The sequence below is a fragment of the Seriola dumerili genome, unplaced genomic scaffold (genome assembly GCF_002260705.1).
Source record: "Seriola dumerili isolate Sdu_G_001 unplaced genomic scaffold, Sdu_1.0 BDQW01000187.1, whole genome shotgun sequence".
NCBI lineage: Eukaryota > Metazoa > Chordata > Actinopteri > Carangiformes > Carangidae > Seriola > Seriola dumerili.
In genome coordinates this window covers 587,859-602,602 of record NW_019174442.1, presented here as the reverse complement: position 1 = coordinate 602,602, position 14,744 = coordinate 587,859, and the positions used below count along the sequence as shown (strand labels likewise).

At 37.3% G+C, this 14,744-nt stretch overlaps 1 protein-coding gene across 1 annotated transcript in view; it reads left to right on the top strand.

Annotated features, from left to right (window-relative positions):
• kcnh1 (potassium voltage-gated channel subfamily H member 1) overlaps nt 1-14,744 on the top strand; it is a 37,618-nt gene that overhangs the window by 3,230 nt on the left and 19,644 nt on the right. Inside the window, exons 2-6 of the mRNA XM_022752889.1 lie at nt 3,480-3,603; nt 8,343-8,449; nt 8,839-8,967; nt 10,903-11,021; nt 11,403-11,795. Coding sequence (XP_022608610.1) covers nt 3,480-3,603; nt 8,343-8,449; nt 8,839-8,967; nt 10,903-11,021; nt 11,403-11,795 — 872 coding nt within the window. The remainder of the gene's footprint in view (nt 1-3,479; nt 3,604-8,342; nt 8,450-8,838; nt 8,968-10,902; nt 11,022-11,402; nt 11,796-14,744) is intronic.

The window sequence follows — 14,744 nt, the reverse complement described above, 5'->3', positions numbered from 1 at the left end:
GCAAACTGAGACAAACCCGGTAATTTTGGTGGAAAAAGGGTATTCCATTGCCGGCAAGAGCCCGATGTTAACGGGTCTTAGCGGGTTTTTTGACCAGTGGAAAAGGGGCTTTAGGGGTTTAGACAGCTAAACAACATTTCTCTCAGAAGTTGGTACAGAAAAAAAAGTAACCCGAATATTGGATTTAAATTCATTGGATGGACGGAAACAAGACTGTATGCTAAGCTGCTCCAAGTCTGCAAGCAAGTGAGTAAGCAAGTGTATACTAACATGTTAGCTGCAACAAATAAGGCCATGTTTGTCCTTTTAAATAAAGTTTTGAGGTACTTTTTGTAGTAAACTAGTAAAAACTATTTTTTTCCATTTTCTGCTACTTTTTATACTTTGACTCCACTTTTCAGAGGAAGATATTATCTTTTTACTTGACTACTTTTATGTGGCTGATGTAGTTATTAGTTACATTGCACATAGAGAATTTAGCTTTAAAGAATAGGATGATCTTAACTTCCAGATGTCTTTATTTCTCTTCTAAAGCTCAGAAATGGTTTCATTTGAATAATTGTTTGAGACTGAAAGAAGAAAGTATCCAATATAACACAGATTGAAGAAAAGTCCAAAAATGAATTGAAATTTCTGTAGCAACACTTTGTTCTTTTTCTAATTTAACTTCTGGACCAAACTCTATGTAAAATAGTTAAAAGGGGTCACTTTTTTTCCAGAATTAGTTATTTTACCTTTCTTCTTATTGATGCTTTCGTACTTTCACTTAAGCAGGATCTTTGAATGCAGAACTTTCACTTAGTGGTGGAATATTTTTAACCTGTGCCATCTGTGTTTTTGACCTTTTATTGGCTGAAAATTGCAGATGCACCTATAATTTGCTTAAGTGTACAGTAAGAGCAGCACCTTATGTAAATGTCATATGATTCTGTACAATTAACTTTCATCCTGGGGACCTAAACCAGTGCATAGTATTAACCTTCAGCCTGATGACTTGATGAATCAGACAATAGTAGCTGTACAGATTTCTGTAAATTTATTTTAATATTTTAATCCTGTAGCAACCATTCACGTCAGAGCAACACAGTGAGGATTGCTGATTTCGCAGCAGTGTTATAACCACCTCTGTCTCTCTTTTGGTTGACACGTCCCATTTTTTGTGTCTCACATTCAACAGATGTTTCTCACTGTAATCTGTTAACCTTCTTTTCTTTTCAAAAATTTCAGTTTGGACACTGTCACATAGACAGACAGGTACTATAAAGTTTAGTTTGGCGTGCTGCTTATGTATCTATCTCTTTGTAATGTATCACTAAATGTTCTATACCAAATGCTGTTAATTTACAAAGCACCTAACTCAGTAGACATGTTGAGATTTTTATTAAAATACAGTAGTAAATGAACAAATCCAGGGCTAATAACAATCATAGAGGTTTGGACTTTAATTACAAGATTAACATCCATGTGATCATTGTAAAATAACACGTTGGCATGGAACATCTCATGCATCATATTCTGTCAATGTTCTCATGCTTTAAATTGTCATTTTTATTTTGTGTTTGTGTTCATATGTTGTATTAATTGGTATTTCTGTGTGTTTTGTACTAAGTGTTTTTAACTCCTCCTGCTCTTCCACCCCTGTGTTGTCACATTGCTGTAATGTGTTTGCGTAGAAGGGTGGCTTGCTTTGAGATTTGACATATGGATTTTTTTGTTTGTTTGCTTTATCCCCAATTAACATAATTTCTCCTGTCCAATTTAAAACCATTACATCTGCTAAATTTTGCCTTTTTCCAAAGTTATAGATTTGAGATTGTTTTACTTTATGCATTTTAATTATGTCAAAAATAATCCAGAAAAATAAAATAATCAATAAATGTCAAATGTTAGTATGGTGAAATCATAGTTTTTGATCCCCGCTTTGGAACAAAACCTTGCCTTTTGCTTCCTTTTTTCTGGTTCCAGTTGCCAACTGGCAAAATTCATCCACATTGTTACGCATTAATTTTTTATTTTCTTTTAATATAAAATGTCAAGTCACAACATGCAATTAATGAAGTATTGCATAATTGTCTTTTAAATTATGGTTATGGTATTTGTAAATATTGTGAATTTGATCTATCTATCTTTAACCAACAAACATAATGTGTATAGCCATTTTTAAGCCAGGCAAAATTGTATTTATTTTTCTATGGCAATACTTCACAGTTCAGTCATTTGCATGTTGTATTCATCATTCTTGATTCAAACGCCAGCTGTTTAAAATGAAAAATACCAGCATTATCCTTCAATTTCATGTGAGGACCATTTTGGCTTTAAGTAATGACACTGAGTCACAGTGTGTGAATGTTAAATACAAAATAGCTGAGGTTTAGAAAAAAGATGAAAGCAAAACGGACCATTAAAATGTACGTACAACTCGGTGTTTATTTATTAACATTATAACCAAACATAAGTTTTGCTTTGAGGCCTTGCTAACATTTGAATTTAAGTAAATTATGCCATATGAGAATTAATGTACATGACATTTAAAAAATCGATGACAGCTGGTATTAATATTTGTAGACTGCATTTACCAGTAAGGAATACTTAATAATAAAACACAACCACTGTTTTTTCCCCAAACACCTCTGAAACGGCTAACAAAGCCTGTTACATACTCTGTGTAAGCAGCACACACAAAGCCAATATAAACTTTTCTTTTTAAAAGTAACAACGATTGACTATAATACAAAAACATCAAAAGTCAAGGAAGAAGATATTTAGATGCTTTTTACATAAGCAAAGTGTTTGGGTTACATTTGTGTATACGCACCCTGTGTGGAGTGTGTAATGGGCTGTAGACCATCATGGACACTAATGAAAATCTTTTAAGTGTGTGTTAGCTCTTAAAAGCAGGGTTAGTCAATCTTTAATGATGGGGAAAACATTACAAGGTAAATACACATTTTTCAAACAAGAAACATTTAAAAGAAAACTTAGAATAAAGGGACATAAAATTACATTCCAGGTTTTGTAGCCATAGTGTTGGGATAACAGCCATCATTTTATCCCTGAAAATTTAAAGACCTGCCCAGTACTGGCCCAGTATAACTGCTGAAGCATTTTAATGCTAAATGTTTTCTCTCTTCCCCATAAATTTGTGTTGTCCACAAACAGTGTTATTGAAGGTGACATTTTTCTCTTTCTCTGAACATCAGTGCTTGCTATATTACTATACTATTACTATACTTTTTGTTCTGCATACTTTTGTTTTAACATTTGCCTTGTTGTTGTGGCCTTTCATTCTTTGAATGATTTACTACTCTGAAATTAAAGTTCAGTTGCAGTTCCACCAAATCCTTGACTTTGATTCATATTAGATATATGAGCCCTTAACTTTTCTGAACCCAAACTAAAGTACTTTGATATTGATGTTTTTAACTGTAACTTCTCAAGTTATTTGCCCTTTTCTTTCTTTCCCGTTGACTTTTAAACAGATACCAACTTTGTGCTGGGAAATGCTCAGATAGTGGACTGGCCCATCGTCTACAGCAACGATGGTTTCTGCAAGTTGTCGGGGTATCACAGAGCAGAGGTGATGCAGAAAAGCAGCACCTGCAGGTAGGTGTGTCTTGGTATAGATGTGTTACAATCTTCAAATGCTAAAATATATATTCACATGTGAAATAAGTTTTGTAATTTACACAAGTTTCGTAATTGAGTAGGATCCATAAGGAGAAGACATATCAAACATATTTTTTTTGTTTAATTTCTCCATATTACAAGCTAAATTTGAAGATGTACCAATTAGTTATGATTTTGGCAAAAATCTTGAATTTCTTTTGACAGATAGTTTGTCGTATTAGACAAACAAGATTAACCAGTGACATTGCAAGAAGTTGTTACAGCTACAGCTGTCTTGCTAATCTGGATGAGTTTGGCTGGCAAAGCCAAAAATAATCACAATGCTGCTGCTGATACACTACAGTCAGAGAGGATGCATTTCTTTACATGGTTTGTTTTCATGCTGTAAGTGGCTGCAGTAAACACTTGTGTGGCGCTCTCACTTACATCTTTTGTATCATATAGACATGGACTTTTGCATTGCTTATAAGTACTTTGAAAGGTTTGTATCTAAAAATACAATGAGTTAATTTTAGTTGTGCTAGAGTGGGAGCCATTTTCATATCTATTTGTTTATTTGTATTCACACCTCCTACCACCAAGCAGAGCATCATTGTTTTGAGGTAAGTGATAAAGAGGCTTATAAGGAGGGTAATGTAATCAGGTTCAGGTGCATACAGTTTTTGATTGTTTCCCATGCAGGTGCCATATATTAAGTGAAATGGAAACAGCGGACAACGCTGCGAAGATTTCAAACGTGCGGTTTTTGCAGATTTGATTGTTTTGCACAATTCCTTATTAACTAGCAGGATGAGAGGACTATTTTTAAAGCAAATAGTGTGATTAGCTTAATATCAATGTGTGTACGGAATTTTATCCCAGTCCAATAATTGATAGATTTCACTCATTAACATAAAGTCAAGGGATCACCAAAGTCATCAGGATTCATTCTTCTGTACAAGATTCCATGGCGACCCAGCCAATAGTTGTTGAGATATTCTAGTCTGGACCAAAATGGTTGACCAACCAACTACATGGCTAAAAGGCTGAGCTATGAGGAACCACCAAGCTTTTGTTTTTTAGGTCTTTATTTCAAACCTCAAATACAGTCATTAGCTTTGGGTATTGACCTTAATGATGAAAGTATGGATACAGTTGAGGCCCCTTCACATGGTTGCTGTACTCACGGTCAGTAGTAACGGTATGAAGAGCTCAGTTTTCTGGTTCCCAGGGGGCTCTTCTTTATATTGGACCTTACTGAGAGGAGACCATGCATCTCCCCCTTTCCTTGAGCAGAGGAAGTTCATATCACATCTGCTATGTTGAAGTGAATGAGAATAATGCTGATGCTATTCCCATAGTTAAAAAAAAAAAGTCCAGTACATGTTGTTTTTTTTTTCTTTTCTTTTGCAAAGCCAGAAACCAGATAACTAAGAGACAAAACTGTGATGTAATCAGGTTGTAAAAACTGAAACTGCTTCCATATCACTGACTGTAACAATAAAACTGTGGACATAGTCTCCCCAGGGCACTCTCTCCAAAACTGTTCACATAAAGGAACAAAAATCTGTTCTTCAAATGAGTAGTATCCCTATTTGAGTGAACAATTTTAGGATTTAATTGTGCTAGTAATAAACATGTCAGAAAGCAGTATATTAATAGGATCACATAGAAACAGTTGGTGCTGCCAGATTTGAAACCGTGGGAGATTTCGTCTGTTGTGGGCGCTGGTGTTTGTCACAGCCAGCACTGCGGCTATTACTGATTTAGACCCTCAGGTCCCTAAACATAAGCTTCAGAACATTTGCCAATACAAATATTGAACTGTGTGTGTGTGATGATTTGTTTGAGGTTTATTTTTAGGTTGCTAGATAGTGGATTCTTGTGTTTGTCAGAGGAAGGAAAATACACCTACAATCTTCAAATTGTCTTTGGTATGTTTGTATACAAGTAAAGTTCATATGCAGTCTGTTTTACATGTATAAATAGCACCATAAATCTCAAAATTACTTCCAATAAAATATTAAATAAGAATCAGATTCTGAAGCCAATGTTTCACCAATACCGTTTAACTTCATTGATCTGTTTGCTCTCTGCTGTTGAAAGTGACTGTCATTCAGGGATCTCAGTTACAGTCAAGTCAAGTCATGTATCGTTTTTCTCTGTGCAGTTCGAAGTTGAACTTTCATGAACTCCAACGGCAGCGGCACAGAGCTGTGTGCGTTCACAGGAGCTGCGCCGCCCTTCCTTCTCCTTGCTGCTGCCATTGACCTTTTTATGACTTATTCACGTCATGGCGAAAAAACAACTTTTGCGAACACTGTTGTGCATGTGGTGTCTTGTGATGTTGCAGTGGAGCAGAGGGTGTGCTGAACTTTTTGTAGGCGTAGCCAATTTCTGCTTGATGGAAAAACTTATTTAGCCAGCACCTCATAAATAGATAACAGCGCTGTCCATATGAGTACTCCATATGAACTAAACAAAAAGTGTGATTGTGACACAATGTGTGAGACAGCCATAGCAGAGAGCAAGAAAAGTGAAACATCAAAGCAAATTTCATGCCGGCAGCTTAAAATGATTACGTGACATTTTGTACTTGATGTTCACAATCCAGTCATTTACTACATCCCATATGGAACAAGCTGCGTAACACTGAGTATATTTGATGTATCGCCCACCCCTAATTAGACCTATATAGTCATGTTGGGAGACAATTAAAATAGGTGTTATGTGTAATATTTACAAAAATATACAGTTTGTTCCATCTTTCAGTATCGCATCATGAGATTGTCGATGTTTGTATTGTTTGTTTTTTTTTTTTTTTTTTCACTTAGTTCAACTTTCATTTAGTAAGTGCAGCCCAGGTCAAAGTTTGAAAAAATAAATAAAAATTTTGGCACCTCAGAGTGGCACAAAGGTGTGCACAACCTTTGCAACACACCACATACACTATAATGAAGAGGCGCAGACAAAGGCTGTTTTTCCACTATAATGCAAATATGCCATTGCATTGAAAACAGAGGTAGCAGCGGCAAACCCACGCTGTCTGAAAACACCTTTTGGATTTAGACTGTTGTGTTAGCAGCGTGTTAGCCTCATACAGCTAGCACAGTGGCTAGCTTTAAAGTGAAGATGGAAAAACTAAATTAACAAAGAAGAAAGAATAGCGCTGGAATAAAGAGTATCTACAGATAATCCTCCAACAAGGACACCTGGGAAGCAAATAAAAAAAAAAAAAACTTTATTTTTTCTTCATCACAGATCTGACATGATATAACCAGTGGTTGCTATAGCGACAGAAAATAACTGCTGGTGGCATGACAGTGATACTGGGGGAAAAAAAAGAAAAATAGAAAAACACCTGAAATTCTCCACAATGTCTAATATTGAAACTGAAATAGGAAATGAAAGTTGGTACAGATATTCATGTTCCCCTGAAGATGAATATGTGATCCCACAACTTCATCACCATCATCAGGTCAAAATTGACTGTCAGTTCCTCCCCAAAACCTTTTCATTTGTTAACATGCATTTAAATGCAACCTTTATCTCTTTACATTTGGTGTTTCAGCATTTTATTTTTGCAAGTTTTTTCCTCATTTTCTTTGCTTTGTTTGTGAACCATGTCTTGCAGGACCAGCCACATATGGATTAATTCTGTCAAAACATCTTCATGAGCCTCATAATGAGGCCATAAAACATTCATGGAGTGTGGATGTTTCATGTTTTTGAGGATGACTCACCTCAAAACGTATATAATCATTTCCCCCGAGTGTTTAAGTCTAATAACTAAACCTCTTATGTTGTTATGTAGATGTTCATGGTTCAAAGATGTTATTTCCATCTCAGTTGCTCTTACTTTGTTCTGTCTCTCTTCAATTATGTATATATTTTTTCTACACTGGATCCTGTAAACATACAGTGACAAACCTGTGGGAATTTTCATGCATGACAAGCAAGTCATTTGAGGAATCGTTTTCAAGTATTTTTCTTTGAAGAAAATAAAATTCCTCCTGGCTCAGAGAGAGAGAGAGAAGAAGAAGGGAGAGGACATTCATCAGTAATATTACATCAAGCACTGGTCTGAAAAAGTCTCTGCAGCGTCAGAATGTAGTCTCATTAAATTTAGCCTTCCTTCTGTATTTCATAACAAACTAAGTTATATTTAGATCATGCTGGAACACGCTGCTACTGAGGGTGGCAGTAACAAGCAAAGTGAGATGAATGTCTCTGCAGCGTGGTTAAATGTGCTCATGGTTGCTTGACCCATCTCCAGGTTTAATTTGTTTTTGAGAGGTACTTTGCATTTGGTCAATTAGACACCAGGCTGCATTTATCTTTTTTATGCTTTCAGGGTACATTTCAATGAATTTTAATCTTCTGCTGCTCTATATTTAATGGAGCCTAATTCTGCACTGTACCTCTCTAGAGGTCTCTAAGTAGCAGTCAGTAATTGGTCTCCACAGTTTAGGTGTAACTCTTGATAGATGGCATTATTTTGTTGTCTTTATTTTAGAAAATATACATTAATATTTAAGAGGTTGATGTCCGGTATGATGATATAAAAAGGTGCTGTCAAAGGTGTCAGAGAACAGAACAAAATACCACAATCAAATGAGGCAATACAACTAATTCATTAAAATATTCACGTCTGAGCCTTCCTCAGCACTTTTTGGTGCAAGACTGAAGAAAAGTGTTAAATATTCAAATTGTTATTTCCCTTTTGTGTTTTCCAGCTTCATGTACGGGGAGCTGACAGACAAGGACACAACGGAAAAAGTGCGACTAACATTCGAGAATTATGAGATGAACTCGTTTGAAATACTGATGTATAAGAAAAACAGTAAGTTGCAACCCCATAAGTAAGGAAAATGTGCTGTTCCACTCTCTTGTCATGCAAATGTATTCAGCGCCTCTGCAACATACAGAGCCGAGTTCAAAGGCAGCCCAGAACATTTCTACCTCTGTAGAAATGTGCTAATTGGTTGAGAGCCAGACCAGAGAAACCTTCTCCAGAAAAATGTGATGCTGTGTTTGTTTCCACTCACAGGTGTAACCTTCCCCTTGCTTGCAGGTGCTACAGGAAAACATGGAAAGTTTTGGAAGTCCAAAACATTTCAGTTTCACTTTGCACCATGCAATTAAGATTTCTGTCATATGTACACTCAATGTGATTCTCTCTAAAAATAAGCAGATGTTGCAGCTAAATGTGTTGTTCTTTTTCTATTTCAGGGACGCCTGTTTGGTTTTTTGTGAAGATTGCTCCCATTCGAAATGAACAAGAGAAAGTGGTCCTGTTTCTCTGCACGTTCAGTGACATAACGGCCTTTAAACAGCCCATTGAAGATGATTCTTCCAAAGGTTAGAGTTAACAAATTTAATTTGTTCAATTCACACCCTCTATCAAAAAAAGAAGACTTTCTGAAAGTTAATTCTACTTCAGATTGATTAAAAATAGGAACAATATACTTACATCCAAGCTTGTGCATCAAATGGCTCCATAAAATCAATTTTCATTTTTTTCACATTTAATGGCAGATGTGTGCGATCTAAAACTTTTATACAAAGATTATCAGATGAGAGAGGCAGAGGTAAAGTTAATCTGCCAGTGATCACCATTCAACCTTGTGCATTGTGCATCTGCTTTGGCAAGCACCCACTCAGTCAAATACGCACCCCATCATGATGGTTATAGGCTCACAACACAAACATTGGACTGTAAAACTGTTGAAGACAGCCAAAATAGAACATGAATTAGTGCAAGAGAGCGAGTACAAACAAGCAATAGTGACAAAAAACAGCATGGGGAATTGAGATTGCAGGAGGGCTTTAGCATCAACAGGTAGCATCAAGCCTTGGACCCTCTCTTACAAGAGGCGTGGCCTGCGGGCAACAATAACGAGCATGGATTTGGGCTGCCTGGATAGAGAGGAGCTATAATTAGTCCTATGAAGACAAAAAATGCAGTAGCCCAAATTAGTCAGGTTGAGACTATTTTCTCTATGTTCACCAGCTAGTCTCTAACTTTGCCATTTGGTGCTCAGTGGACAGCCTACAGGTTTTTTTTATTTTTATTTTTCTTTAGGGATTTTTTTGCTGAAATCGGTGAAAGTGAATCAAAACACTGAAGTGGGACAGAAAACAAAAACAATATAAAGCTCCATAGAGCTGAAATAAAACTCCTGCTTTAAATTGCCTAAATAAACCTCAAACAATAGCAGCAGCAGATCAGAAAACCGACATACTATATGAGGACATTTTGAAACAGCTTGGTACCATTTTCTAATAAGGCAATCCAAGTTCTAACTTGACTCTACAGTTCCAAGGGGATTTTACACACCGAAGCCTGTTTTCAGGTCATGCAGATTGATGATGCATATGTGGAAAAAGTTGTGTAAAGCCTTTTGTGTCTTCAGACGGAGCTGCACCAAGTCTGATTGATTGCCTCAAATGAGTCGCTTGTCAGTTGGGTCTGAAGACTAGAAGCTTGAAAATGAAAGTCTGATCTGATCTCTGCTTGAGGCTAGCACCCGAATCTCTGACCAAAGTGTCGAGTTGCATTGTGGGTAAAGCAGACGAAAGGGTTTGACGAGAGAGAAGAAAGCATGCAATAAAAAATGCGATATCGCTTGTTCTCCTGCAAGGGTTTTAATCTTTTGGTATGGTACAGTAGTGCAATGCTAAATCAGTCAAGTGCTCTTTTAATTAAGTGGTTAGTTAACCTTTGGAAAATCTTTATGGATCAGTAATATAATCATATAAGTAAAAGGTCTTCAATTCACCAGAGATATGAATTTAATTCAGCAGGAAGATTAATTAAGAGCTAGATAAAAAGATGACAAAATGTAGTAATGTTTACACTGATTACAGTTGTGATTAATACACAGTTAAATGCACCAAAAGTAGGATGAGCATCCCTAAAGAACCCCAGGATCCATGTTAAATGACAGTTTGACCTGTCACTAGGCCCTGCAGAGGGTGTCAGGCTGTGCTGTCGTTAATCTCCTGGATCCCATAACAGGATCAATTTATAAAGTGGGCCACATTGTGTCCGGGATCATCAAGGTGTTTTTTCAGCATGAGAACATTTTCCAGACAAAATGAGTCAGATATCAAATTATCCAAACACAAGCCTGAGACTTTTTGAAGGTGTTGATGTCCTACATGCCCAGGCAATACTCTTGGTGTGAGTCTGGAAAAACATGCTGTGCCCCCCAAAAATACACAGACCCAGTAAACATCTTGAAAATCGAAATGTTAACGATTGTGCATACTGTATGTTTTTATGATCCTCAGGTTGGGGAAAGTTCGCCCGACTGACTCGAGCTCTAACAAGCAGTAGAGGAGTCTTACAACAACTGCAGCCCACAGTTCACAAAGGAGAGAACGTCCACAAGCACTCGCGTTTAGCTGAGGTACGGAGGATACAACTGATTTTGTTTCACCGATTTTTATTCAGTAAAAGTTCAAATGTGTCACATTGTGGATAAATGATTGTCAATTATGGAAACTGTCACTTTGCTATGGGAAGCCATTTCCCCCAGAGAATGCACTATATAAATGTTATGTGTAGCTAACGTAAAACACAAGTACTCTAGAGAACAAACTTTAGACGTTGAGGAATTGTGAACAGAGGTCAGGTCAGCCTCTAAGACTTAACACAGCACTTTTTATGAGCAGGTGATTTCTAGCCACCGTCAGGACGACATAAATTAAACTCCAAGCTACAGTATTTTTGGCCTCATGCTGCATGTATTTCTTTATGTCTGAGTTTTCTGTGATAAATTGTTCGGCAGGTACTGCAGCTTGGCTCAGATCTCCTGCCTCAGTACAAGCAGGAGACCCCCAAAACCCCTCCTCACATCATCCTGCACTACTGCCTCTTCAAGACCACATGGGACTGGGTCATCCTCATCCTCACCTTCTACACGGCCATCATGGTGCCCTACAACGTCTCCTTTAAGACAAAGCAGAACAACGTGACGTGGCTGGTAGTGGACAGCATCGTGGACGTCATCTTCTTGGTGGACATTGTTTTAAACTTCCACACCACATTCGTTGGACCCGCTGGCGAGGTCATCTCAGACCCCAAGCTGATCCGAATGAACTACCTGAAGACCTGGTTTGTTATCGACCTGCTGTCCTGCCTGCCGTACGACGTCATCAACGCCTTCGAGAACGTAGATGAGGTGAGTCAGGCGGTTCTGTGTGTTTGCCAGCGCATTGCTGGAACGATCAGTTGATCGAAAGTAAATTAATCAGCGGCTATTTTGGTAAATCTATTAATCATTGTGAGTCATCATGCTGAACATGCCAGTTACAGCTTCTCAAATGTAAGTGTTTGTTGTTTCTCTTTGTCTTAGGTGATTGTAAATTTGTTGGTTGCATGAAACAAGCAATTTGAACATGTCAGTTTTAGTTCTGGGAAATCATGTCAGGCATTTTTCTGACATTTTATAGACACAACAATTCATTGAAAAAAAGATTATTTGATGATTAAAAATCATCATATACGTAATCTTTTAAACAAAAATGTCAAACATTGCCTGGTTCATAAAATAAGAGGATAGATGGAGATCTTACATGAAAATAGTCATTAGTCGCAGCCCTAATTACACATTCATGACGTTTTCAAAGGATTTGTCTCGTCATAGATAGGGAATCATTTCTGACACCACTCACCAGTTGTCAGTGAGTGAACAGGCAGAAATATAAAGAATACGTAATGAAGGTATTATTGGTTAATAAGTGATTATCAGATTTATTCGACTCTCAAATATTAGTATTGACCTCGAAAGGCCAGTAATGTTTTGGCAAATAGTGGTTGGTTTTTATCATTATAGTAAGAAATAGTTTTTATCTTATAATAAATTGGAAAAATTGTTCTTGTGCTCTAGAGGTGATTTTTAAGCTGACTGACAGGTTATTAGGTTTCCATGCAGGCACCGACCACATTTACTAACCACTGTAGCCTGCATCAGATCCTGTTCACTGGTTGTTGCTTTGTATAGTGACAGTGAAAACATGAATACGCTGCAGCATAATGTTTGTGTTTGTGAACGTATACATGTTCAGCCATAACGAGGAGTGTTTGCTAGAGTGCTATCGCAGGATCTTGAGATAATTGGCACATTTTAATTGGGGAACGCACGTTACATTATTAAACTGAGGCACCCTTCAGTGCTTTGCTGTGTCTCTGATGCCCTGAAACCATTTACACCTTATGAGAGCTGACAAAAAGCCCAAATCATGGGAAAACATGTGCTGTGATTCAAACTGAGATGGTTATTTTACCAAACAAGCATTTTGACTTTTAACTGTTTCACCATCTACTTACTGTATATATGTGACTAAATGAAGACTGTGTGCTGGAGTTTGAAGGTTCACTGTATCTCTTTGGCCAGTCCTCTATTTTCTTGTACACATGGAAGAAAATGTGTTATTTGTTGTTCAGTTATGACATAGTATTGCTAACCTGCATTTATTTAATTGATGGAAACAAATAAGTTTACAGAATGCTTACATGTTGAATTAGATCCAGTTGATGCTTACTTTATATCTCTAGCTGTATCTGATTGAAAGTGTCTTCACAGTGCAACCACAGCTTCTCAATCTGATCCAAATGTTCCCGTAGATCAGTTTTTTTAGTTCACACACGCACACACACACACGCACACATTGATTAAATGGAGCCTCAGGGTCCTGCACTTGCCGGTTTTCATTATATCAATGCGTCATTCTGTGTGTGCCTGTGTGTGCTTAAATGTGACACGTCTCATGATGTGTGTGTTGTTGTGACGACGTGGCTGCGTAAAATGCTGTGATAGCATTTAACGGTGCAGTCTGTCACACAGCGAGCAGCACAGTGTACGTCGGCTCTCAGGGGCTGTCTGGTAGCACGTACAGTACGAGGTAATATGAAATGCTGTGATAATGCTTTAAAAAGGAGGCTTGTTGGTGGAGAACGAGCACTGAGTTGTATTTGCAGGTCCAGCATTTTGGCCCTTTCTAGTCTTTCAATGTTTCAGCATCCGAAATGCTGACAAGTTCAAGTGGCCGGAGCAGAAACAGTCAGAAGTCAGCAGAAGGGAAAAACAACAACCTTCTGTTATTTGATCTTTTTTAGTAAACCCAAGAATTCATTTTCCAACCAAATATTGCCTGTATAACTTGTGTGTTTTGTTAAAAGCACATGAAAGAGCCTCAGGCTGTAAAGTGCATTGGTGATGAATACATTTCCGTTCTCATTAAACATGCAAATCAGATTTTTCTTAAAAGTGTGAAACATGCATTGTTTTTACGCTCATGTTGACCAGCTTACAGTCTTGTGATACCACCACCCCTTGATTAGTGGAATAGTTTAAAACAAGCAGCAATGTTAATTTAATGTGCAACATTGTGCATGACGCAAACAAAACTGCTCTGTAGTGCAACTAGACATCAAAACTCCACAGGTTACATATAACCAAGAAAGTAATTGGCAGATTAATCAAAAATGAAAGTCATTGTTTGTTAGAGCCCTTGAAATTATCCCACAGTGCGACATGATGTAAACGCGTTAATGCACTTTAATGTGCTTTACAACTCACTGACAAACTAATAAGATGGAACAGACAATTTGAGACTAATGCAAACAAGAAATAAAAATTGTAAAATCAATAAAATAGATTCAAATTGATTTTAAAGTCTGTTAGATAGAAAGAAGACGAAGGTTTTAAGTTGGTGTAAATGTTGTGTAGCTACAATTAGCAATCAATAACTTGACAGCTGAGTATCATCCACAGACAGGAAAACAAGGTAAATATTTCCCATTGTAATGAAAGGTGAGTGAAAGTGATGCTTGCAGCTTTGTAACTTAACAGAGATCAATTAATAAAAAAAAAGAAGAAAAGAATCAACAATAGTGAAAATACTGCTTTGCTACAGCCATACACTTCATAGTACAGCTTCATACTTTTGCTTTATATTTACTGTGAAGTTCAAGTGTACAAGTGCCTGTGATAAGGTTACAGACGCATTGGCTGTAAACTGACATCAAAGCTGTGACCGTCCACTTCCAGCATCATCTTCCAGCGCGTCTCTGCAACAACTCACTGACTCCAATTTGCTCCAAATTGCTTTGAGGCGATCCATGGCAA